The sequence below is a fragment of the Sus scrofa genome, chromosome 12, assembly GCF_000003025.6.
Source record: "Sus scrofa isolate TJ Tabasco breed Duroc chromosome 12, Sscrofa11.1, whole genome shotgun sequence".
Classification (NCBI taxonomy): Eukaryota; Metazoa; Chordata; class Mammalia; order Artiodactyla; family Suidae; genus Sus; species Sus scrofa.
Window position 1 is genome coordinate 58722099 of NC_010454.4, and position 23749 is coordinate 58745847.

At 48.4% G+C, this 23749-nt stretch overlaps 2 protein-coding genes across 2 annotated transcripts in view; both read right to left on the reverse strand.

Annotated features, from left to right (window-relative positions):
- PMP22 (peripheral myelin protein 22) overlaps nt 1-12097 on the reverse strand; it is a 54423-nt gene extending 42326 nt beyond the window's left edge. Inside the window, exon 1 of the mRNA XM_021067896.1 lies at nt 12079-12097. The gene's annotated coding sequence lies outside the window, so the exon portion shown is untranslated. The remainder of the gene's footprint in view (nt 1-12078) is intronic.
- Nucleotides 12191-23749, reverse strand: part of TEKT3 (tektin 3) — a 39112-nt gene continuing 27553 nt past the window's right edge. The window contains exons 7-8 of the mRNA XM_021067893.1: nt 20878-21032; nt 12191-12521 (exon numbers count right to left, since the gene is read on the reverse strand). Of these exons, the coding sequence (XP_020923552.1) occupies nt 12305-12521; nt 20878-21032 (372 nt within the window). The 3' untranslated portion in view covers nt 12191-12304. The remainder of the gene's footprint in view (nt 12522-20877; nt 21033-23749) is intronic.

Here is a 23749-nt window from a genome sequence, read left to right on the forward strand (position 1 = left end):
CCAAAAAAGACCAAAAAAGAGCCCCCGACCTCCATCTCTGCCTCCCAACACCCCTTCCTTTGTCTTTCCTGGATGGCCCTTCTCCCCGTCTTCCGGGGGCCATCTCCCACGACCCCTGGAGCACGAGGGCAGCCCCGTCCCCTCTTCACGTCACTGGGATATGCCCAGTGCCTCGCCCGGCCTGTGAGGATGCTGCACAAGTGTGATCAGATTGGTTAATGTCATCCCCCCAACCCCTCCAGTGATGCTGCCGCCACGTTCAGGTCCTTCACTGCCGCCACCGTCTTCTGAGTCAGTCTCAGTCCGTTCCGGCGGCTGTAACAAAGCCCCGCAGACTGGGAGCTTATGCACGACAGACACTGGTTCCTCGCGTCTTTCTGCCGTGTCCTCAAGGCAGAAGGGTCACTTTTATAAAAGACATGACTCCTCCTGGTGAGGGCTCTGCCTCCCAAAAGCCCCGCCTCCTAACACCATCACTTGGGGGGCAGAGGTCAACACATGAATTTGGGGGGGACACACACATTCAAACCATAGGAGCCAATGACCACGAGAGCCCGACAGGAAGACCATCCTTCTCTATGGTCCACAGTTTGGTTCACAGACAAGGGACTTTCTCTCTCCGCCACGGAGTCCCTCTCTACCCCCGTCCAGGGTCCTTCCCCAGGGAGGAATGAGGATCACTGACTCCTGGAGCCATGAAGTTCATTCACAGCAGTGGGCTCCCCGGATTCAAGCCACTGCTCTTGGGCCGCTCGCTCTTTCTGGTATTTTCAGCAGCTGCACAGAGCTGGCTAGTTACCCTCAGTCCTGAGCAAGAGTCAGTGGCTGAGTCAGGAATTCTCTTGAGGCCCTACCGCTGAGAATGTGGTTCCCAGATGTCAATCCTAGGGGAAGAGCCAGGAGAGAAGAGACCCCCATTTTGTCCTGAGCTTGAGAACCCACTTTCAATTTTGCATCAGGATATTGTGTTCTTAATCGGCGCACCTAACATCCCATTAAAAGGGAAGCATGAGCTATTTACAATCGCCAAGACATGGAAGCAACCCGAGTATCCGTCAGCAGACGAACGGATAAAGAAGTATGGTACCTATATACCTCCTCAGCCGTGGAAAGAATAAAATCACGCCACGTGCGGCACCACGGACGGAACCGGAGATGATTGTACGAAGTGGAGTCATAGGAGAAAGACAAGATATCCGGTGACATCTCTTATATGTGGAATCTAATTAGAAATGACACAAACTTATATACAAGACAGCAAGAGACGCACAGATTTTGAAAACCAACTTCCTCCCTCTGATGCGAGGAAGAGGGACACATCCAGAGTCTTGGATGAGCAGATACACACACTCCTGTATTTACCGCAGATGCCCAACAAGGACCAGCGGTCTAGCTCGGGGATCTCTACTCACTCTTCTGTCGTAACCTACGAGGGAAAAGGAGCTGGAACAGCGCGGATACGTGTCCATGCAGACGCGAATCACTTTGCTGTGCACCTGAAACCAACGCAACACTGCAAGTCAACGACACGCCCGTAAAACTTTTTTTAAAAAAAGGACGCTTAAAAATGAAAATGTTTCTCTGTCGCTTAGAGAGATCTGTGTATACAACTCAACAGCAGGAGGAGAGATCGGCTCTTCAAATGTCTCTACATGCCATAGTAATGAGTCAGAAGGTTAAAGAGGGGACCAGTTAAATAAGTGAGGCGTCTCTTTCAGTAAAAGGCCAAAAATAAACCTCTGAACCCCTTGCTGGTTGTTGACAAGGACCTGGTCTGATAGACCAGGGTGTGAGCCCATTCTCTTCAGATCACAAATGCTGATCTTTTCAGATTTTTCCCCTTGTCCTGAAAATTCAGGAGGTTTTTTACATCATCTGTCCCTCGGGACACAGAGGTTTGCCCGTGTTGTTTTCACAGGTCAACTTTTATTTATTTTTTAATGAACATATGTTCATCCTGCTCAAGGACGTCCACCCTGTCTATTTAAGTACTTGATTTTATTTTCTCTTCAAAATTATTCTTCGATCAAATATGTTGTTTGGGGTGGTGGTCCCTCTCCTGCTGCTTTAAACTCCCTGTTCGCAGAAAGGAATCCATGGCTCAAAAGCGGTTTGTTAAGCATAAGAGTGTAAGGAAAGTAGTCATGTAAATACTACAGCTCAAGACAACATCACAAATATGATATAAATAGGAAAGAGGAATCTCATCGACGTGGGAGATGCACCACACGTAGCCTGTGTGTCAGGGATCAAATATAGAGGATACATCTCTAGGTGCCAGCACAGTGATAGGCAATTAGATTTCCCGCAAACAACTCCAACTGGAGGGCTGAATAAAAAGTCTGAAGAGTGAATTTTTTAAATTGAGTGTCACTGGACCGAGGAATTTCTTTCTACTCCTCATGGATTTGCCCTGTCCAGAAAGTATGAAGATTCTGAGTCATTTTCCAACAGTGACCTTTTCTAATAAACCCGCTGAGCTTTTTTTTCCCCCTAGAACCACAAAATACTGCGTTCCAGTCTTCAATGGAATATTTCTATCTAAGGAGTCTAAAACTTCAAAGCCATCTCCAAAACATAAACAGGTTTGAGCCAAACTCTTTTCCCAAAGTTTGTGAACCCAATTGCATCGTTTTTGACACATTTCTGCTCCGAGAGGAAGTGGGATAAGCATGTGGAAGCCATCAGAGCCGTTCACTACCTATTTCCAGGGCTTGCCCTTCTGTGTGCCTGACAGCACTGCATCTCTCTGCTGCCTTTGAAGTCAGGCAAAGTGAAGTCATGGCCATGTGACCTGCTTCAGGCTGAGAAATGAGGGTGGAAAAACAACTTCAGAGCTCTCGCTCCCCCACTGCCATGACAACCTGCCAATGCTCCAGAAGTGCTGTTCCACTGGCTGGGATCCCAGAGTTAGGATGACATGCAGCAGAGCCCTCAACTGCCCTCTGTTGGACATGAACTTCACTGGGTGAGACCTGAGAGCCTTTTGTTACTACAGCATAACTTAACCCAACCTGACTGATAGATCGTAATAGGCCTCATTCATCAGTGGATCCCAGTTGGATGGCGCAGAGTATTAAGAGCACATAACATGGGAAGAACAACATCATGAGGGGTTGGGGGGAAGGCTTTTGTGTGTTTTCGGTTTGCGGTTGGATGCAACCACAGAGGCACCAGCTTTTGAACGCACTCAGAACGTGAGTGACCTAGATTCAAGGAAGAAGAGGCTGGCGACCTTTTTCTGCTGGAAACTTATAGTGCAGAAGAAGAGGCATTTATCTTAGTGAACAATTATCGTGTGAGTCATGGTGAGGACAGGAAAATGTGTGTTGGAATAGGGTACATGGAACAGTAGCCAGGTAGGCACTGGGGGAGCAGGTGCCATGAAAATAAATATCTGTCTTCTCAGGATCAATGCTATCTGTGCCAATCATGATGCAATAATGCAGGAAAGGCACGCACACTAGAATTTAAAATCTAGTGGTGTCCATTTGGCACATGTCTTTTCAGCACATGGTGTGAAGGGATCAGCAGGAAATATAAGGTTTTCTTTTCCACACAGACTGTATTGGGTAAAAGGCACTCAAATGTGTATCTGAATTTTGGAATGAGCTCATGGTATTTTAAAAGCATTACTTCATGGCTCTGATAATATCACTTAGGGTCATTTCAGTGATGTAAGCGCTTTGTGCATGTGTGGAAACTATCAACTATATATTTGACAATTTATGAGGGTTCTTCAAGAGATGGACACTTGGTGCAAATGAATTAGTAGCAAAGAATTTGACTCTTTCCTAATATTTGATATTTTTTGTCAATTACCAGAGGAAGAGTGAGATGACATATTACTGGGTAGACAGTGTTTTGAACCTGTAACCTTGGAGTGGCATAGCCAGTGGGATTCACCACATGTAGCCTGGCTGTCAGGGATCAGGAGCCTTGCCTTGAGCACAGAGGCAAAACCCAGCCCATCTTGTACAACAGCAGGGGCAACACCTCTGAACCCCTAGAGGTGAACGTTGGGACCCTCCCTTTTTCGCTGCTCTTAGAGGTCAGCAAAGTGATTCTTCTCTTTGCTCACCCCTTTTTGACCCAATGGAGCTATTTTATTTCTTAGCATCCCCACAATACTCAGTACACCAGGGAGATGCTCTATAAAACTTTACACACAAACGCTGTAAGGGACCACCCAGCCATACCACAGAACAAAGAGCATGAAGATTCAGAGGATCTGAGCTTCTGTCTGGATTTGCCCTACTCTGGCTCTGGGACCCCAAACCACTAAAAGCTTCCCTGAGCTTTAGTGCCCTGAATTTTCACATGGAACCCTTTGTGTTCAACAGCCACCTGTGGCTGTTTGCTACCGTTCTGGACAGAGAAGGTGCTGGACATTTCCCTCATTCCCGAAAGTTCTACTGGACTTAAGCACCGACAGCTAAAACACCACGAGAAGATGCTGTGCCTGGCAATAACGCCATAAAATAGTCTTTATGGGAAATGCCTAGAAAAGGAGCTTCACTGACAACAGAAACAGCCCATTAAGTGGAAGAGACAGCAAGTGTCTGCGGGAAGGACTCCAGGGCGTCGGAGGAATTAGATTAGCGGAGACGCAGACAAACAACTGAAAAACCTCGTCCTGATCATCTTGTCGGAGCTCCCTGAGTCACAGGAAGGAAGAGCGGCCAGCAGCCCCGCCTCACGTGAACGTCTCCAGCATTAAGCCAAAGCTACGAAGCAATGCCTCCAAGTACCGTGAGGCTTCAAATGGGACCTGGTGGTTTTCAGCTCTTTAAGCTTCATTGATTTAAGAAATTCAGCTTGAGCTGAAGAGGAAAAAAGATGGTTATTTCGCTCAGAGAAAAGAAGACTGGGGCGGGGGGCAATGGGGAGGAACCAGGTAAGAGACGGTAACTTTTCCCAACCAGCAGCCTCTCCTAGACAAGCCTCCGCTCAATTTCCTCTTCATACATTCCCTCGATGTGTCACTATTCTCGATGTGTTACTATTCCCTCGATGTGTCACTCCCCTTGGCCAGGTTTTGTTTCGCCGTCTGTACTATAAGCTCTTAAAAGACAATGACCGGTGTTCCTCCCTCCACGCGTCACACCACAACCAGAGCTCTTTTAGGAAACGAGAGGAGAGCCCTCCAGGGCTACCTATCACCAGCAGGATCACGGGCCAACTCCCACAGCCAAGCCTATCTACACGCTTTGAGGAGTCCGTTGCAAAATGCAAATGCAGGGCTCCTTATAAAGAATTTCAAGATGGTGGCAAGAGAGCATTGAACCAAGCATGAGCCATCCCGAGCCCAGGGCCCCAAGTGACTGTACAGCTCTCATGCCCAGGAGGCCAGTCCTGCCCATATCTGACGCTTGCGTGGAGCGCCTCAAATGTTCAGGATCTCTGAAAATGTGACACCCTCTACCTACGCTTGCGGGCTCCCCCACCCCCGTCACGTTGCACCCTGAGTTCTTACCTTTCAGACAGTCCCTTACAGGTCGCGAGTTCTTACCTTTCAGACAGTCCCTTACAAGTCGCAACTCCAGGAAAGCCTTCCTAACACAACTTTTTGTAAGTCAACTACACTCCAATAAAATTTTCAAAGGGAAAGAAAGCTTTTCAAGGTCCAACCCCTCCCACAAATTCTCGTAATGATCTTAGTGCTTTATATGATGATCTAGTTACCCGTCTAATCCACTGGACTGCAAGCTCCAGGAGGGCAGAGACCGGGTCACTCTTGTCCCTCCCATTATCTCCAGAGTCCGATACAGCACGACCACATGGAAGGGACTCAGTGAGCATCAGCTGACTGAGTGAATGATCGAGAATGAACTGCACAGCAATGAGACCCTGCTGTGTGGCCCTGGGAACTATGTCTAGTCACTCAAGATGGAGCATGATCACGTGAGAAAAAGAATGTACATATGTATGTGTAACTGGTCACCAGGCTGTACAACAGAAAATTGACAGAACACTGTAAACCATCTATAATGGAAAAAAATAAAAATCATTACATAAAAACAAGAATGAATTGCAATTTTCCACATACAATATCTTCAAAGGATTGACCAGTGGAGACAGGAGGGGGTGACACTGGCGGAGGAGGTGTCACAGTTCCCAGTCCGAACCCCAGTTCCTCGCACGGTTTCACTCCACACATCTCGCTCTGCCCTCCACCAGGGATCCAACCAGCCGGCAACAGGGACACAGAATGAAGCTGAGGTTTGGCTCACTTGCTATTGAACCATCCTGCCATTCCTACGGGGCCTCAGTGTATCTGCTTTCTTGCCACTGGATTTGACCTTCTATCAGCAAACCGACCAACAGAGATGGTCCTTATTTCACCACCCATGGGTCTTTCTGCCTCACCCCTGAGCATGTGAGCTTTTCCCTCCCTGAGAGAGGAACAGTTTCCTCCTCTTATTGAAGGTTCAATAATAAACACATCTCAAAATGTCTCTCCTCAAGAAGGTAATTACTCATTCTGAGTATCAACCAACCAGGACCCCAAAGACTCTTGAAATTCTCCCTAGATAGCTCTCATTCTCTAACGCTGCTACTCCATAAGCTTATGCTCATTTTATTGATACATCCCAAGCCCCAGGCAGGCAAAGAAATGTATCCTGAGCTAAGGGTCTTAAAATCCACAAGATAAGACGAGCAGAACCCAAACGAAGGTAAGAAAGGGAGGCACCTAGTTCTAAATTCTCTTTTCTCTCTAGAGGAAGTTAGCTATTTCTGTAGCTATAACTCCACTCAGACGACAACCCAAAATGCACACATACGGAAAAGAACCTATTTTAGTTACCTCACACCAAAATGCCCGTAAGTGTCACAAAACACAATCACTTCCCATTTGGGACTGAAGGCCCTTTAGAAGAAATAGCCTGTCAGAGACCCAGGCACATGAAGGACAATCCTACAGTCCGTCTCCAGCAGTGGTTACCGCCGGCCAGATGCTAGAAGAGGGTGACTTCTAGGATCGAGTACCTCTGGCAACTGCTGGAGCTTTTTTTGTTTTTTGTTTCTTCCATCTGACAAAACAGAATATACACTCAGATATTATCCTTAAATTCTACTTAAAGACAGACTCAAAGAAGTTTAGATCTAGGACTTTGCAATACTTTGGTAAAATTAAGTCATTGTGTTAATGAGACTGGTTGTTCAAATATCATACCCTCATGAATATCTACTGGGGAAAACAATACATTGGCTTTAAAATAATTTTCTTAAAAAAAAAAAAACACCAAAAACCCCACAGCCTTTGATAATGTCTAACTTCTTCTAAACAGAGCTCCGACCTCATTCTACCGCGATGCCCTCCGAGCTGCTCTGAGGACTTGGCGAGCTCTTAGAAGGTCTCTGCTAAAGGGAAAACACTGGCAGCAGAACGGATGGCCTGTAAGCTCCCAGCAAGATGAGGGAACAGTAGGGTCCCGAGACAGTGAGCGACAGACCACAAAACCAAACCCTTCTGATGTTGGAAGAGAAAGATCTGGGCTGAGGAAGAATTCAGCACTGTGTAGAGCCAGGCTCACAGGATTCGTGCTGCCTCTTCTCCATCCTGGACCCCTGAAGACCGGACGAGCCTTTGGCCTCTAGACTCTCACCTGTCTGAACTCACACAGAATCCTCAGGATCCTCCTTGACACCCCAAATAAGCACTAGTAAAGTCTGGAGCTGGTCCTTGAGGGAAAACAGACTTTCCATCTTGGTGAGAGACGAGAGTTATCGCTTTTCCTCATGAACACACGAGTATTTAAAGCTCAGCGAGTACCTTTGAGGCCCTCTGCACAAAAGGCGGAGCTTGGCCATCTCGGGGAACAGGTGAAGGGCCAGGGCCGGAGGATGGACTGACCAGGAAAACTGGGGACTCAACAGTGAGCAGCAACCCCACCTCCTCCCACCCGGGTGCAGCCCTGCCTCCAAAAGGAAGGAATCCATCCCCGTTTCAGCGCAAAACAAAAATTAGAACCTGGAGCCAGACCCCACCTCGGCTATTTACAGCCTGAACTCAGGACTCAGAATGCCCGGCGAGGTGTTTATGACAACACTCTCCAGGGACATAAATGGAAATTACTAAAATTATAGGTGACTTGGCTATTTAGGGCCGTTACACACATTTCTAAATCTGAATGATGCATGGGTGGGTGGAAGCCCTTGACATTTCAGCAGCCCTTCTGAAAGCCACGTAATATTAAAGATAGTTTGAGCCAGGATATGTAAAGCCAGATCACGTGTTGGCATTTGCAAACTTGTGATTCTTACCCAAGATCACACTCTGAGTCTTGGCTGTTCCTGGATCCCAGCGCTTCAATATTTGCCCTCGTGAAGTAGCTGCAGCATTTTAGACCAGAAGCCAAATGTTTATTTGTGGAATTTGGCCTTGCCCACAGTTTACCAAAATAACAAGAAAACTAGCCTTTTCCTCTGTCTGAACTGTTTTCTTCCTCTCACATTCTTGCAGTGCTGGGAATATATGTTTAAGCAAAAGGACTCCACACTCACATTCCTCAAAAAAAGTACGACAGAACTGTAGTTCACGGAAAAAGTCAGCAAGAGCTTCCCTGAAACATATAACAAATACGACATTCGTGGAACTGGTGTTTATTCTTTCACTATTGTCTAAAAATGATGACAACCACCACTGATTGCTCTAATTGCTAAGTGTTTTAGCGGCACCTATATATCTTTGTTTCCATTAGAAGCCAAGGGAGAATGATGAAACCTACAATTTGATTTCTAAAATGATATACTGAGACCACAGAAATAACCCAAGTACAAGCTTATCATGTTGATGTCAACTCTACCAGCATTTTGAGATGTTCTGTGAAGTTGACGAGCCAAGGTCTGCAGAAAAAAAAAAAAAAAAAAAAAAAGCTCTAAGAAACAAGAGAGAGAGAGACAAATGGATTTGGGGTTAACAGTGGTTAGGACAGAGTCAAGCAGGAAAAGGTGCTAACAAGACAGGGAGGAAGGCGGGCAAGGTGCAAGTAGTGGGAAGGAGCAGAGAAAAGAGACACTTCCCTCCGATAAACCTAGCTTCCCATTTCAGAGTTTCTAGTTCAAAGCATTCAAAGCTAGCCTGCTCTCTACATCATACCAAGTTGCACTTAAGAAGCCAGGAAAGGAATTAGAAGAAATTAGAAGCAAATAATCTCCTGGTGTAATTCTAAAGAAATAAATCATAAAGGAAACACTTACACATGTCACCCTTGGTACATTAAAAACCATAAGCAAAAAAAAAAAAAAAAAAAAAAAAAAAAAAAAACCCACCAAAAACACCATGAGCAAAATGTAAAGGCAAGTGGCATATAAAGAAGATACATTCAGTTCAGAGAATGAAGCATCATGTAATTGGTATGCAGCAAACTCTCAAAAACGAATAAAAGATAAATACTGGAGGGGAAACAGGCCACGAACAAGGATAAGCGAGTGACAGAGAAATTCAAGGACCCAGTGGACAGTGCTCCACATCGAGACTTTCTGCAGGTGACATGTGAACGCAACAGGACCACTGTTGGGTAAAGAAAGAGAACACAGGGTCATCAAGATGCAGAAAGGCCCTCTCCTAGGCTGCTGGGCGTGCAAATACCGTACACTTTCACAAGGGCCATTTGACAATAGACCAGGAAAAGCCTTCTTTCAACATGAGCTTAACATCTCATGTAAGGATTCCGTATCTAGGAACTTGCCTTAAGGAAGATATTAAAGATGTCTGCAAACCTTCGGCTAACAGTTGTCAAATCACGGCTACACTGTGATACAGAGGAGCCAGGCACAATAAAAATATCCAATAATGGGGAACTGGTCATAGAATGTTCTAGAACCTCGAGCAAAGGGACTATTAAAAAGTCATTACAGTGCAATGGTGAAAAGAGACTTAATGACATAGAAAGCGTACACATTATCAACTGGAAAAAGCATAAATGAGTGAGGGGAGCATGACACTGAGAACCGTGTCTCCCACATAATAAGTATCTTTATAAGAGCTACTTTATTCAAGATGCCATTTTTCAAAGGAAAATATGCACATAACACAGAAATAAAATAGATGTACATCAAAGCATCTGGTTAGTTTAACAGTATAGAGATTTTTTTTTTTTTTTTTTTTTGTTTTTTGCCATTTCTTGGGCTGCTCCTGCAGCATATGGAGGTTCCCAGGCTAGGGGTTGAATTGCAGCCGCAGCCGCTGGCCTACGCCAGAGCCACAGCAACGTGGGATCCGAGCCGTGCCTGGGACCCACACCACAGCTCACGGCAACGCCGGATCCTTAACCTACTGAGCAAGGCCAGGGATCGAGCCCACAACCTCATGGTTCCCAGTCGGACTCGCCAACCCCTGAGCCACGACGGGAACTCCAAGGAGTATGGAAGATTTTTATTTCCCTCGCTTGCTTGTCTGTAGTTTCTCTTTCGTCTCAAAGTATTAGCTGATTTTCTACCTATGTTCCTTTCAAGTTCATAACATAGTGATTAAATTTTCATAGGTTAGACTCTGTGTAATGTTATCACAACATAATGGCTATATTTCCCTGTGCTGCACAATATAACCTTGATGCTTATTTATTTATTTGTCTTTTTACAGCCACACTTGCAGCACATGGAAGTTCTAGACTAGGGGTGGAATCGGAGCTACAGCTGAGGCCTATACCACAGTCATGGCAACACCAGATCCAAGCCGCACCTGTGACCTAGGTCATAGCTTGGCCACAACTCGGATCCCGTGTTGCTGTGGCGTAGGCCGGCAGCTGCAGCTCAAATTTGACCCCTAGCCTAGGAACTTCCATATGCCCCAGGTGCAGCCCTTAAAAAAAACAAAAAAAAGATAAATAAATAAATAAATAATAATAAATTATGCTGTGTGCTAATAGCTAATGAGATGGAGACCCACTTATAACATGCGAATAGGAAAAAGGAGATTACAAATCAGCAGTGTGGTCCCAAATACATCACTAATTATGTGTTTAAATAGCATTATAGGGGTTCCTGCCGTGGTGCAGTGGAAACGAATCTGATTAGGAACCAGGAGGTTACAGGTTCCATCCCTGCCTGGGCTTGCTCAGTGGGTTAAGGATCTGGTGTTGCCATGAGCTGTGGTGTAGGTTGCAGACACAGCGTGGATCCCGAGTTGCGTGGCTGTGGCGTAGGCCCGCAGCTGTAGCTCCAATTCGACCCCCAGCCTGGGAACCTCCAGATGCCACAGGTGTGGCCTTTTTTTAAAAGCCAAAAATAAATAAATAAATAAATCCATTACATATTACACATATTCGTAAATAAAAACATTGTATGCTACCCACATGTGTAAATATACTTTATATATACATACATAGTCATGGAAAAAGGATTGAAAGCATATACCATAAAAAGCTGTCAAACTTCAGTGATTAATTCTGGGTGTTGTGATGATGAGTGATTTTCAATATTACTGTGCGGGTGTGTTTTCTCTGTTTTCCAAAACACATACTATGCAAACGTTTTTCATTTTAATAACAAAAAAGTCATTTTAAAAATACCACTCACCCCTGAGACTAAACAGAATGTAGGGGATGTCCTATTTTTCTGGGCCACCAGTGTCCAGGCCTTTTTGTCAGTCTGGACCCCCATCACTCACAGGTGAAGCTGGCATGTTGCTCAGTTGTAACACTTTGCATTTCTTTGCTCCGTCTGTGCAGCCACGTCTCCAACTCAAACTTTCCTCGCTCGGCCACTGCCTTCACAACACCGTGTCCCTGCGCAGCGCAGTCCCTCACTCCCCCAACTCCTGAACCTGGGGCTGAAGCCCACCCCCCATTTCCAGGCGTTCATCCTATTTCTTCATACACACCCTGCGCTATGAATCACAGCCAAACCAGTCTACCTACTATTGTCCAAATGCGCTACTTTTCCACGTTCGTTTTTGCTCAGACTTCTCCGACTGCCACCTTCCCAGAAAAGCCTTGCCCCTCTGTCCTCGTTTTCCTTGGAGGCAGAGCTCAAAATTCACCCACCGCCCCCACCTCAGAGAGCAGACCTCTCTGCTTTCCAGCCCACTCATGTTACACAGAGAATAACAAGAATACAGGTAAGCTTGTTTACCTTGTCTGTTATAGCGATTGTATCGCTTTAGCCCAGAAGCCTAGTAAATCGTCGAGAATGGAGGTTTGGGAGTCAACAAAGGTTTTCCAAGACAGGACCCCAGCGCAAGTCTGCGAAGACGATCCTTTAATACCTGCGTGAATCCATCCCTCAGCCTTCCGGGAGGCGTGCGCATGCGCCCTGGTTCCGCCCTGCCCCGCAGCATCACCTGCGCTCCGCCGGCGCCCTAGCAGAAGCCCACCAGCCGCATGGTGCTGGGGAAGCTCTTGCGCATGGTCATGCACTTCTCCTGGTCGATGTAGAGCGAGTTGGCTTTGACCGCCAGGTCGTGCTCCAGGGTGGCCTTGGTGTGGACCAGCGACTGCAGGGTGTCCTCCGCGTCCCTCAGGCGCTGCTGCAGGGTCTGGATGGTGTCGTCCACCTCATATACCTCGTTAACCAGGCTGCGTGGGGAAGAGGCAGGGGGCAGGTTAGCAGAGGGCACCCTGGTTATCGGCTCCCCCCGGCCGAGGCTGGTCCTGGATTCCCACTGGTCACACCACCCTGAGAACTACTTCACGCTGCAGAGTCGCAAAGGAAGCGGCGCCCGTGCGTGGTTCTCTCCCGCCACGGGGGCTCCTGTTCCTGCGTCCAGGATCTAAAAGGCACCCACACTGAGTTTTCCTAGACACATTGCACATACACACACCTACACCAAACACTGTATTTTAGAAAGAGGGGAAACTTTTAAACAGTTAATATATAGGAAAGTTGGAGAAAATTGAAGCAGCTTGATTTTCACACATCCACTCTACCACCGAAAATTGTTTGGGAGAGGGGGACACCCAGCCTTATTCAGTGGCTAGAATTCAGCTCACCCTGTCACCAGTCTTGGGGATGGAACGGTTAGTTAATCGGACACGACTGCAATCAGAATGCCCCTCCCCCCAGCAATGCGCCCAAGTTCCAGAGTAAAACTTGAAATGTCAAAAACCTAATAGAACATGAAAATATTGCATGAAATCAGCTACATAAACCACGACACAAGCCGCAGTTCTGATTGCGTTGGTGATGAAAAATGTGACACGTGTCCCATGAACAGAGACTGGGTTTAAGGCATCATTTTTGTGAGAAAAATCTAGCATTTCCTTCTCAGATTATTTTAATCAATATTGCTTTCATTTTCACTTGACTATTAGTGAACCTCTCCTAAATGTCTATTGGGCATTTTGCATTTCTTCCATGAATTGATTCTTGCCATCTTTTGCTTATTTTTCTCCTGGGCTGTTACTAAGTATTTCAAATTTTGGCAAAGAGCTCTTTAAGTATTAGCCATGTTAAATATTTTGGTTAAGCTCGTGGCATATGTTTTTCCTAATTCACTTTTTAACTTTTAATTTTGTTTATGATATTTTTTATTCATAAGATTTCAATTTTTAGTAAACTAAATCTGTCTCTTTTTTGTAATCCCTTCTCTTGTGTTTATATTTTGAAACTCTCTTCCCAAAGAGGAAATAAGCAAGGACTCCTTTACCCTCTGATTTGGCCAAAAACATCCAACAAGTATGACCACGTGGTTAATCAAGGGAAAGAATAGGAAACAGTTTATAAAAAGACAATAATAATGACAATAATAACTTATTTATTGACTACCTTACTTTATATATGTACATATATATAATTCTAGATATATATATAGTCAGTTAAAAACGCCAACTCCAAATTCACCAAATTTTGACCAGTGATTCAAAGCTAAAATTTTCTTTATTTTGGGATTCATTTATCAGCAGACTGGGGATGCCTGAAATTACCCAAAATGTACAGTAATACAAAGGGAACAGTGACAAGGAATGCCCCGGGACATAGATGGCCCTCAAGACAGAAGAGGATTTCACAATCAGAGAAAAATACTCGGACCATGTTAGAATCATCATACCAAGGCCATTCTGTAGCTTCACGAGCTTTGCACCTGGAAACGCACCTGGAGAGGTCACCCAGCCCAGCTTCCTTGTTTTACTGACGGGGAAGCTGAGCCGGGGGAACTGATGAACTGCCTTCTCCACAGACTCACGGCCCACATGTGCTTACGCATCGTGCAGGGTTGTCCAGGAAGCTAAGAAGGAAATTAGGAGTCTCGGCAGCGTAATATCGGCCTGGGGTCTGTTCCTGCCCCACCTGCTCAGCTCCCTGAGAGCAGAGCACAGAGACCCAGGAAGCTGGGCTCAGCGCTGGGCCCTTCAGGGGAGATCCTCTCATTTCTGCTTGTAATCCCCACAGGGATCTCAGTGAAATCGGAATTTCAGATAAAAATGTCTTTTCTTTGAGTACAAGTATTTTTTTCCTTGTGGTAAAATACACCAGACACTTACTATCTTAACCATCGTGAAGAGCGCAGTTCGGTGGCATTAAGTGCATGCACATTTTTTGTGCAATCATCACTGCCATCCACCCGCAGAATCCTCTGCATCTTGCAAAATGGTTAGGGAATTATTATCATTATTATTTTGCTTTTTAGGGCTGCACCCTCGGCATACGGAGGTTCCCGGGCTAGGGGTGAAATCAGAGCTTAGCCACCAGCTACGCCACAGCCACAGCCACACGGGATCCAAGTCACATCTGTGTCCTATGCCATAGCTCACGGCAACGCCAGATCCTTAACCCACTGAGCGAGGCCAGGGATCAATCCTACGTCCTCATGGATGCTAGTCAGGTTCATTAACCGCTGAGCCACGACAGGAACTCCGATCTTGCAAAATGGAACCTCTGCTCCCATTCAGCATTAACCCCCATCCCCTGGCAACCATCATTCTTCTTTCTGGCTCAATGAATCTGACCACTCCAGGGACCTCATACAAAGAGAACTGTGGTATTTGTCCCTTTGGGTCTGGCTTATTTCACTCAGCATAACGGCCTCAAGGTTCCATCCGTGTGTTAGCATGTGTCAAATGTCCTTTCTTTCTAAGGGTGAATAAGATTCACTGTAAGTATTTCTATGTAGCATAAGCATTTTTCATATAACTATGCCTTGCAATATTTGGGATATGATTATATCCTAAAAAAAATTTAATTGGTGTTTATCTGAAATTCAAATTTAACTAGCTGTTAATTTGCAAAATCTGGCAACTCCATCACAGGAGCCAATATAGTGCCAGGCCCAAAGTGGGCTCTCACAGAATGTGAATTTAAAATGGTCCCAAGCAGCAGTTTTTGTACTCAAAACCCTCTGACCTCTGCTTTTTGTAAAGAAAGGATAAACTCTCTATGTATTTAAGGAGATTCTCCGAATAATTCAACAGTTGCTGGTGAAGGTTGGGGGCGGGGGCTGGAGAGCGAGGCAGGGGCAGAAAAGAGAGCTCGCATTTTGTACAGAGATTTGCACTGTTTGGATTTGTTTTAAAACCAGAGTCTCTCTCTCCTACCAGTGAATTTAAACCAAGTGAAACATCTGCCACCAAAGGATAAAGGAACCATTTCTTCACTCTGTTGTCTTGTATTGAGTATCATGAGAGAACAAGAGGAAGCCTCGCTCATGCCTGATGACAATGGATAAAGGCGCATCATGCAGGCAATACTTGTAAAAAGGAATTTGCTCTTGCCTCGGGGAAAGAAAGTCAGAATGCAGTGTTGCTTGAAAGCCTCAGGAAATAAAACCCCACAGCAAGATGCCGATTCTGCTAACGGGCCTGGTGGCAACACTGGTTACCCCTCCACCGCAGGGAGAACTGAGGAAGATTTCTTTTCTTTTCTTTTTTTTTTTTTTTTTTTTTTTTTTTGCTTTTTAAGGCCACACCCTCGGAATATGACGGTTCCCAGGCTAGGGGTCGAATCGGAGCTGCAGCTGCCGGCCTCCACCACAGCCACAATGTGGGATCTGAGCGGCGTCTGCGACCTACATCACAGCTTATGGCAACGCCGGATCCTCAACCCACTGAACGAAGCCAGGAATCGAACCCACAACCTCATGGTTCCTAGTCAGATTCGTTTCCACTGCGCCACAACGGGAACGCCAAGATTTCTATTTTTTTATTCCATTTTCTATTTTTCTATCATGAGCATATCCAACCATTAAAGCCAGAAAGAAAACAATACATGGTTTCCAAAAAGGCAAAACCCGCTTTCTAGGGTCTTGAACTCTCTGACCCTTAGAGAGGTTTTCTGATGGGACTCGGCTGACGGACACCACAACATCACACCAGGCCTGCTCTGCCAACCCGCCTTCTGGGCACACCCTCCCTGGTGGGTGTGCCAGTGCGGGGCTCACCCAGGATGGTCACCCCGGGCCACCTGCCTGGCCCATCTCAGGCCATGTAACGTCATCCTTGTGGATGCTGAAACGGGAAGCCCTCGGATCACCCCTGACCTTGCACCTTCCTCGAGCCCCCACATCCCAGCACCATGAGGCCCCGTTATGCCTGTCTCCCCGCGCCTCTGCGTCCCCCCTCTCCGCTCTCCAGGGGTCCTCCTCCTCTGTCTCTGACCCCAGGGCCTTCGCCTTGCCGCCCCTCAGCCCAGGATGTGCTTCTGCCTCTTCACCCCACTGATCCCTGCCGTCTTCAAAACCCCGCTGCACAGACGCCTCTCAGGGAAGTCCCTCCCTCGAGGCTGGGGTGAGCTCCCTGCCCGAGGTCGTGGGTTCCAACAGCACCAGCCCTTCTGCGGCCTTCCAGGTGCCTGTCGTGGCCCCTTTGCTGCATCTGCTCCACTGGCCATCAAGTGCAGGAAAGCAACATCCACAGCCCCTCCTGCAGCTGGCAGGTGCACAGAAGATGCTGGTGGATGGGGGCCAACGTCGTGGCCTAGGTGATGGAGGTCGTGATGGAGGTAGGCGCGGCCTGGAAGTCCAAGTCCGCAGGGTTTCCCAAGATCCAGAAGCAGACCCCAGGCGGTGAGGAGGAAGCAGAGGCTAGAGGGAGCCCACTGCGGCCAGCTGGGGTGTGGGGGCACCACAATGGGCCCCCAAAAGGCTCATGAAAGCAACAACCAGCCTTGAAAATATATCCACACCATGCATCTCCTATCATCTTAGAACCCATACTGTTTTCTTACTTCCAACTGGGGAGGAAAGGAATTAGACGTAAGCGCCAGAGTCTCCTTTAGTCTGGCATCAGTAAACACAACATCCGAGAACTGATCTAAAAGCATAGTTTGCGGCTGTTGTTTAGGTCAAGTTGGATTTAAGGCGTTTCTGGTTTGAAGATCCCAGAGTATAAAAGATCACTAGCAAAGAAACAGATCTTCCGACGGGCTGTCGGACACGGCTGGTGATGGGGCTTACGAGGGCCAGTGGTTGACAATCACGCCAGCCCACTCCCCAGCCCCATCCCTCCCTGAGCTGCTTCCACTGGCTTCAGAAGGAACCCTCAACCCAAAGGTAGGGACGGAGCCGGCAGATATGTGAGGCTTTACCCCTCGCAGCCAAGTGTTAGTCCAGGAGAAAGCTTACCCCGGGGGATCAGCTGAAAAAAATGCACATTAAAATAGCAATGTTTTTTAAAGAAATTCAACACACTTAGCTTGCAGGTAGTTCACATCCTTGTTTGGGATTGGCTTACGCACGCTATTGTATGTGGAATGACCAGCCAGGGGGATCGGCTGTCCAGCACAGGGACTCTACCCAAGGGTCCATGATCATGAAAAAGGGTGGTCGTGAGTGTAAGTGTATCTGAAGCCTTCTGTTGTGCAGCAAACATGACCACAGCACTGTGAATCAACTCTACTTCAATAAAACTTGAAGAAAGAATAAAGGAAAATCAGTGTTTCTTCAAAAGAAATTCAAGCTACTCAGGAGGCAGGCAGCGGACAGCCTCGTTTCCCCATGGCTGCAGGAAGGCAGCTCAAAGATACCGCCCCGACCTCAGCTCTCACGGTCCAAAGACATTTTTCCTCATCTGTCAAGGCCACGGTTCCCTCTCGGTTTCCTTACTCTTGGCAGATGGCAGAGGGCCGTTCTGCTGAAACAGCTCATTTGGGGGGAATTACAGAACTGAAAAACGGTCTGCATTCAAACACAAATAAAACATCCGTCGTTTTTAAAAAAAAATATATATATATATCAAGATTAGGTTAAGCAGAACCAGGTCTGACCTGCTGCCAAGGATGCCAAGACGGTTTAGAATTACGCTTGAAAGAGCCCGTTTGAAAACTTCAAATGAAAATAAAAGCCTCGAAATAAAAACAGCACCTTTGCTCTGCCCTCCCTCCCAAGTTTATGGCCCTTATTTTTCGGCCAAAAGCCTGCTTTCAGAATGATCGGTTGCAAAAATAATCCCCTCCCCTCCATAATAATCCTAAATTTCCGAGGCCGTTTCTCTGGGGCTGCATTTTTGGCAATGACATTTTAACACGAAATCTTTATGGAAACAAAAGTAGGTTTTGTCCCGAAGTCGGTAAAAGAGCGGAGGAAAGAGACACGCTGCAGAGGCGACAGGAAGTCGAGGAAAAGCCGGTTGTGCTCGGCTGTGAAGGGGAAACAAGAGTAAAACATCATTCAGCTTCCGGAAGCAGCCGTGAAATGCCTCACTGTCCCTGAGGGCAAGGTCACATCCAACCCCTCCGGAAAGCAACCCTGTGTTGGTGGCTGATGGCAGTCGAAACCATTTAGTTCCTCCCATGTCTACTTCTGATGACTCGGCAGAAATGTCTCGAGAGTGAAACTTCAGCTCAGCTTCCCCTCATCATATTTGCTGAGAACCACAGGTCATGGCTCATCTAGCTGGCCAGAGGGGTGAGCTCTCACTACCAGCGCCCGGTGATAGACAGACGCTGCAGCCCGGCTGCCTCTGGGGTGGAGGGTGGCTTAGCCTCAGAGATGAGCTGTGTGACGTAGGGGTTCAGCGGAACCCCCTTTGGGAAACACGTGGTCTGCGTGCCCTCCTCTATGGCTGTGGCCTGGGTGACAGCTCCACTAGGAGAAAGGCAGCTACTGCGGGAAGTAATGGCCATTTGCATGTCCCCTAGAGCATCTGCCACGGACAACACGCACGCTGTCTGCGCAGGGCGTTTCGCAAGAGCGTCTCCACTGGGACCCCGGTTCACCCTCTGGGAGAGAGAGATGAGGAGCCAACACCTGCTGTGCTGGCTCCTCCCACAGGAGGGCTGGGCAGGCCCGGTGAGCTCAGGGGCATGGCAGGGGGACGCCAACGACACACAGAGCGGGAGATGGGGCAGCGGACGCAAATCGCCGGTTTGGCTGAAGAGGGCTGGGCAGGGAGAGAGGCCAGCGTTCCAGCGATGCCTCTCGTTCCCCCAGCAGCTGCCAGCTGGGCCCGTCACTCAGCCCGAGTCTGCCTCCCTTTCCTTATTTGTCAAATGAAGATGACTCGAGGTCACAGAATGAGATGGCGACACGGCCAGAGCGGCTGTCGGGACCCCTGTCACCACCTGTGTCATCGTTTCCTCCTTCCTGGCCTCGCCAAGACCACCCTTTCCGACCTTCCGGGGAATCCGCAGCTTCAGCTCGCCGCGTGCTCCCTAGATAGGTGCTCGATGCCGTTTCGCCCCTAGGATATAAGGGAACTCTGTGCGGGACCAGGTAGAAAACGAGGCTGTGGCATCTCCCCGCTGCACTGGTTCAAGTGCTGCCCCCCTTCCTTCCTCCGAGAGCTATATATTTGCTTTGCTTCTGCAGGAAGGGTTTAGGACCTAAGAATAGCAGTGATGAAATCCAGAACGAGGCAGGCAGGCAGGTAGTGAGACACTGGAAAGGAAGCCAGAATGGGGGGGGGGGGGACCCATTCCATAGAAGCCGGTCCTCAAAGGACGCTGCCAAGTGAAAATAATAAGAATGAAATACACCCAGTGTCCAGCGGATGAAGTGGTGGAGACGCTGGTGAAGACCAGCTGTTTTCAAGGCCTACCGTGAACAAAACACACTGAAACGAGCCAAAATGAGCCATCGGGGTTTCGGGGCCCCAGAGGATGCTCTTATCGGCAGAAGCAGGTACTGAAGCCCCAAAAGCAAACAGACGCGTCAGGGGAGTTGGTACTGAAAGCACCTTTTTCCCAAGAGAAGCACACAGCAGTTGACCCTTCTGCTGCTCCTGAGACAGGGGATCTGGAACCCTGGAGACCCCAGGGAGGTACCAAACAACCGGACGCCACCTCGACCCCCAGAGTGAGGCTCAGTGCCTAACACTGTTCCTGTGTGTAGTGTTGATGTCATTTCCTTTCTTCTTCTTCTTCTTCTTTTTTTTTTTTTTTAATTATTTTTACAGCCTCACCCGCAGCATATGGAAGTTCCCAGGCTAGGGGTCGAATTGGAGCTGCAGCCCCTGGCCTACACTACAGTCACAGCAAGCCCGGATCCAAGCCACATCTGCGGCCTACACAACACTGAATCCTCAACTCACTAAGTGAGGCCGGGGATCAAACCTGCATCCTCACAGACACGGTCTCAACCCGCTGAGCCACAACGCGAACTCTTCCTTCTGTAACGGGGAACACAAGAGTGACCATCTCGGCTCGGCCTAAGCGGACGGCTCAGGGCATTAAATTCACTCACAGCGTTGTGCAGCCATCACCACCTTCCACCTTGAGAACTTTTTCCCCTCCCGAGCTCAGGGCCCACTGAACCCCACACGGGCACCCTAAAGGCGGCCCCAGTAGGGTGGCCATCGCCACGCCCCTCCGCAGCCCGGCGGGGCAGACGCACCTGCGGAAGGAGCTCAGAGCCGAAGACCGGCTGGGGTTTTTCCAGAGAAGCCCGAGCTGCCTCTGCCGCCCCCCACCAATCACGGACTCACACACACACACATACACACACACACACACACACACACCCGGCCGCCGCCCCGTCCTCCCACCCCCGGCCCGCCCCCTCACCGCAGCTGAGCCATGTCTCGGCACAGCTCGATGTTGGGTCTCCGCGTGCGCTCGTCCAGCCTGGTCTGCGCCACCTTCAGGAAGGCCGCCTTGTCCCTGATGGCCTTCTTGATGGAGTCGATGGTCGTCTCCGTCTGGAAGATCTCCTGCAGGGTCTGCACAGGAAGCACACGCCCGAGGCTCTAGAGCCGCGCCCTGCCCCCAGCCCCGCGCAGCTGTGGCCCGGCCGCCCCCTCCGGACTGGGGGGCGGTTCTCTGAGGGCCCCCTCCTGCCAGCCCCATCCCCACGCCTGCCCGCACCCCCGGGGAGCAGCTCCTCCGGACTCAGAGTGTGAGCCTGTTCACCGCGGAAACGGGCCGACACTGCAGACCCCAGCTCTGCTTTCCGCCGAGACCACCGGTCCACGTCTGCACGTTAACTATGAGAAAACGGAGGCCAGGCACCGCGAGGGCCCACCTCCTCCCACATCGTGGGTCCCTGCCTCTTCCCGCCGACTCTTCTCACTAGCCTCAGGGAGACACTTCCCTGCTTGTGCAGGATTTGCCTTAGGTTCAAGCTTTGGGGCGTCTCCCTTGCAAGGTGGGAGCAGTGTCAACTTGGTAATCTCCATTTTATGTTTGTTTTCCTTAAAGAGGGTCTCCCGGTTGCATTCACCTGGCTCCCTCCCAGGTTCCTCCTCCTCTGACAGGTGAGCCCCCCCCCCCCAATTCAGGATTCTGAAAGCCCTTCCTTCTCCTTCTCCTGTGACCTTGACCTCTGCACCCCCATGTCTCCACATTGCCCATGACTCTCCTCTTCCTCAGCCCCTTCCTGTGGCCTGGAGATGCTCCCAGCTACCACCCAAATTCTGAAACCTCATGCCTTTCTCACCACGCTCTCACCCAGTCCCACCCAGGACCTCTCCAGCTGGCATCTTCCCAGCCCCTCCTCTAGTTCACTGCCAAATGTATTCAGCAACAGTCTTGCCCATCCTCTCCTTGTCCCACCACCTAACCTCATGGCAGCCCCCGTTGTCCTCTCTGGCCCGAGTTGCTCTCATGAAACTTAGAGTTAACAACGAGGCCTCTCCAGGGTCTCCCTTGCCTTGAAACCTGGGTCTTGCTTATTTCTCTGGCCAACTGCTGTCCTGATCCCTGATTTTCTCTCTAACTCCTTCTCCTCCTCACTCTGATACAGGTGCTGCCTTCCACCACTTTTGTGCTACTTCCTTCCTCCCCGCAGAGACCCCCTGTGACCACACAGCTGCAGCACCGTGAAGGCTGGAACCCTTAAATCTCTTCCAAGCTTTCGACAACCTGCTGAACATATTCAATGTACTTATCACCAGGGAACCTGCTCAAGGGCTCCCTAACCCACGGAGCCACCCCCATCTCTCGCCACTGGAAAGAACGGCTCCTTCTGCTAAACAGACTGGAACTGTTATCTGAACTCCAAAGGGTTCTTTCTGCACCTTCCTGATGGAACTTAGGGTTTTCTATGTACATGTTATGATCTACCTAAATGCCCCGTCTTACACAAGGATGTAAGCGGGAGGCGTCAGCTGATGTGTGTACACCCCAAAGTGCCTTGAATGTAGTTAGCTACTGTCAGCTGAATTCTATCCTCCCGCCAAAAGAAATTCATACATTGAAGTCCAGACCCCCCAGCACCTCAGCATGTGATTGCATTTGGAGGTAGGGCCTTTAAAGAAGTAAGTAAGTTAAAATGAGGGATGAGGGTTGGTCCTAACCCAATCTGCCTGGTGTCTTTATAAAAACAGGAGATTAGGAGATAGACATGCATGGGAAGGAGACGGACGGAGGACACAGGGAGAAGGCGGCCGTCCACAAGCCAAGGGGAGAGGCCTCAGAAGAAATTAGCCCACTGGACAAATTTCTGTTGTTTCAGCCGCCCCATCTGCAGTGCTGTGTGACGGCAGCCTGAGCAACTAAAACCACAGCAAATAAAAATGCATTGGACAGAGGGACCCATCAGATCAGCCTTCTAAACGGCCTTTAGGTGGTCTCTCTCTGCCGGGGGAGGGGGTCCCTGGCCACTGACCATGGCTAGAGTCTGGTTCCCACCAGCTTTCCCAGATTCCTTCCCAGGACACACACGGTCCTGCCAGCCAGACCGGTCTCTCTATAGACCTGACCCAGCCTCTCACTGGCCACCTCCTGAGGCTTTGTTCCCAGCCTTCCATCTGAACATTCGCTTCTTCTTCCAAACACCTCCCCCGCAAACAATGTCTGTACCGGTTATTTGGCAAAACCACAATTTGTAATTTCCAATCATTTTTAATCGAGCAGGACCTTTTCACATGATGCACAACTTCTCCATAAATACGAGCTTCCTGGAAACAAAAACTACAGTTTTTCCTTCTCTCTGTCCATCACAGAATGCTGGATGCTGTCTGGCCCAACAAATATTTGTTTCCCAAAGAAGCCTCCATGAAAAGGAAATAAATTACAGCCACCCAGGAAAACATGGCACCTGTAATCAGATACTATCTCCTCAGAGCAACAGGGCCAACAGTGTAAGGTTCTTAAAAAAAGGAACAAAACACTCTATGCAGCATAATCCACAGAAGTAATAAGAGCCCTAGATCTATATTAAATAAAGCAAGAGCTCTTCGTTTATCCCCAAACCCACGGATTCTGCCTAAATCCTTCATTTTATTGTCATTATAAAACACTTACACTCAGAGCCCTTTTAAAAGTTCCATATCAGGAACATTTTGAAAACCATCTAACAGTTTCCTGGTTTGGGCTTTGCATTCCAGAAAAAGGGCCTGAAATAATTTAACAGAAAACATCCCTACCATATGTTCTAATAGTAAATTCACTTCCTAGTTACATCAATGATGCATTAAGCTTTAATCATAATATCTTT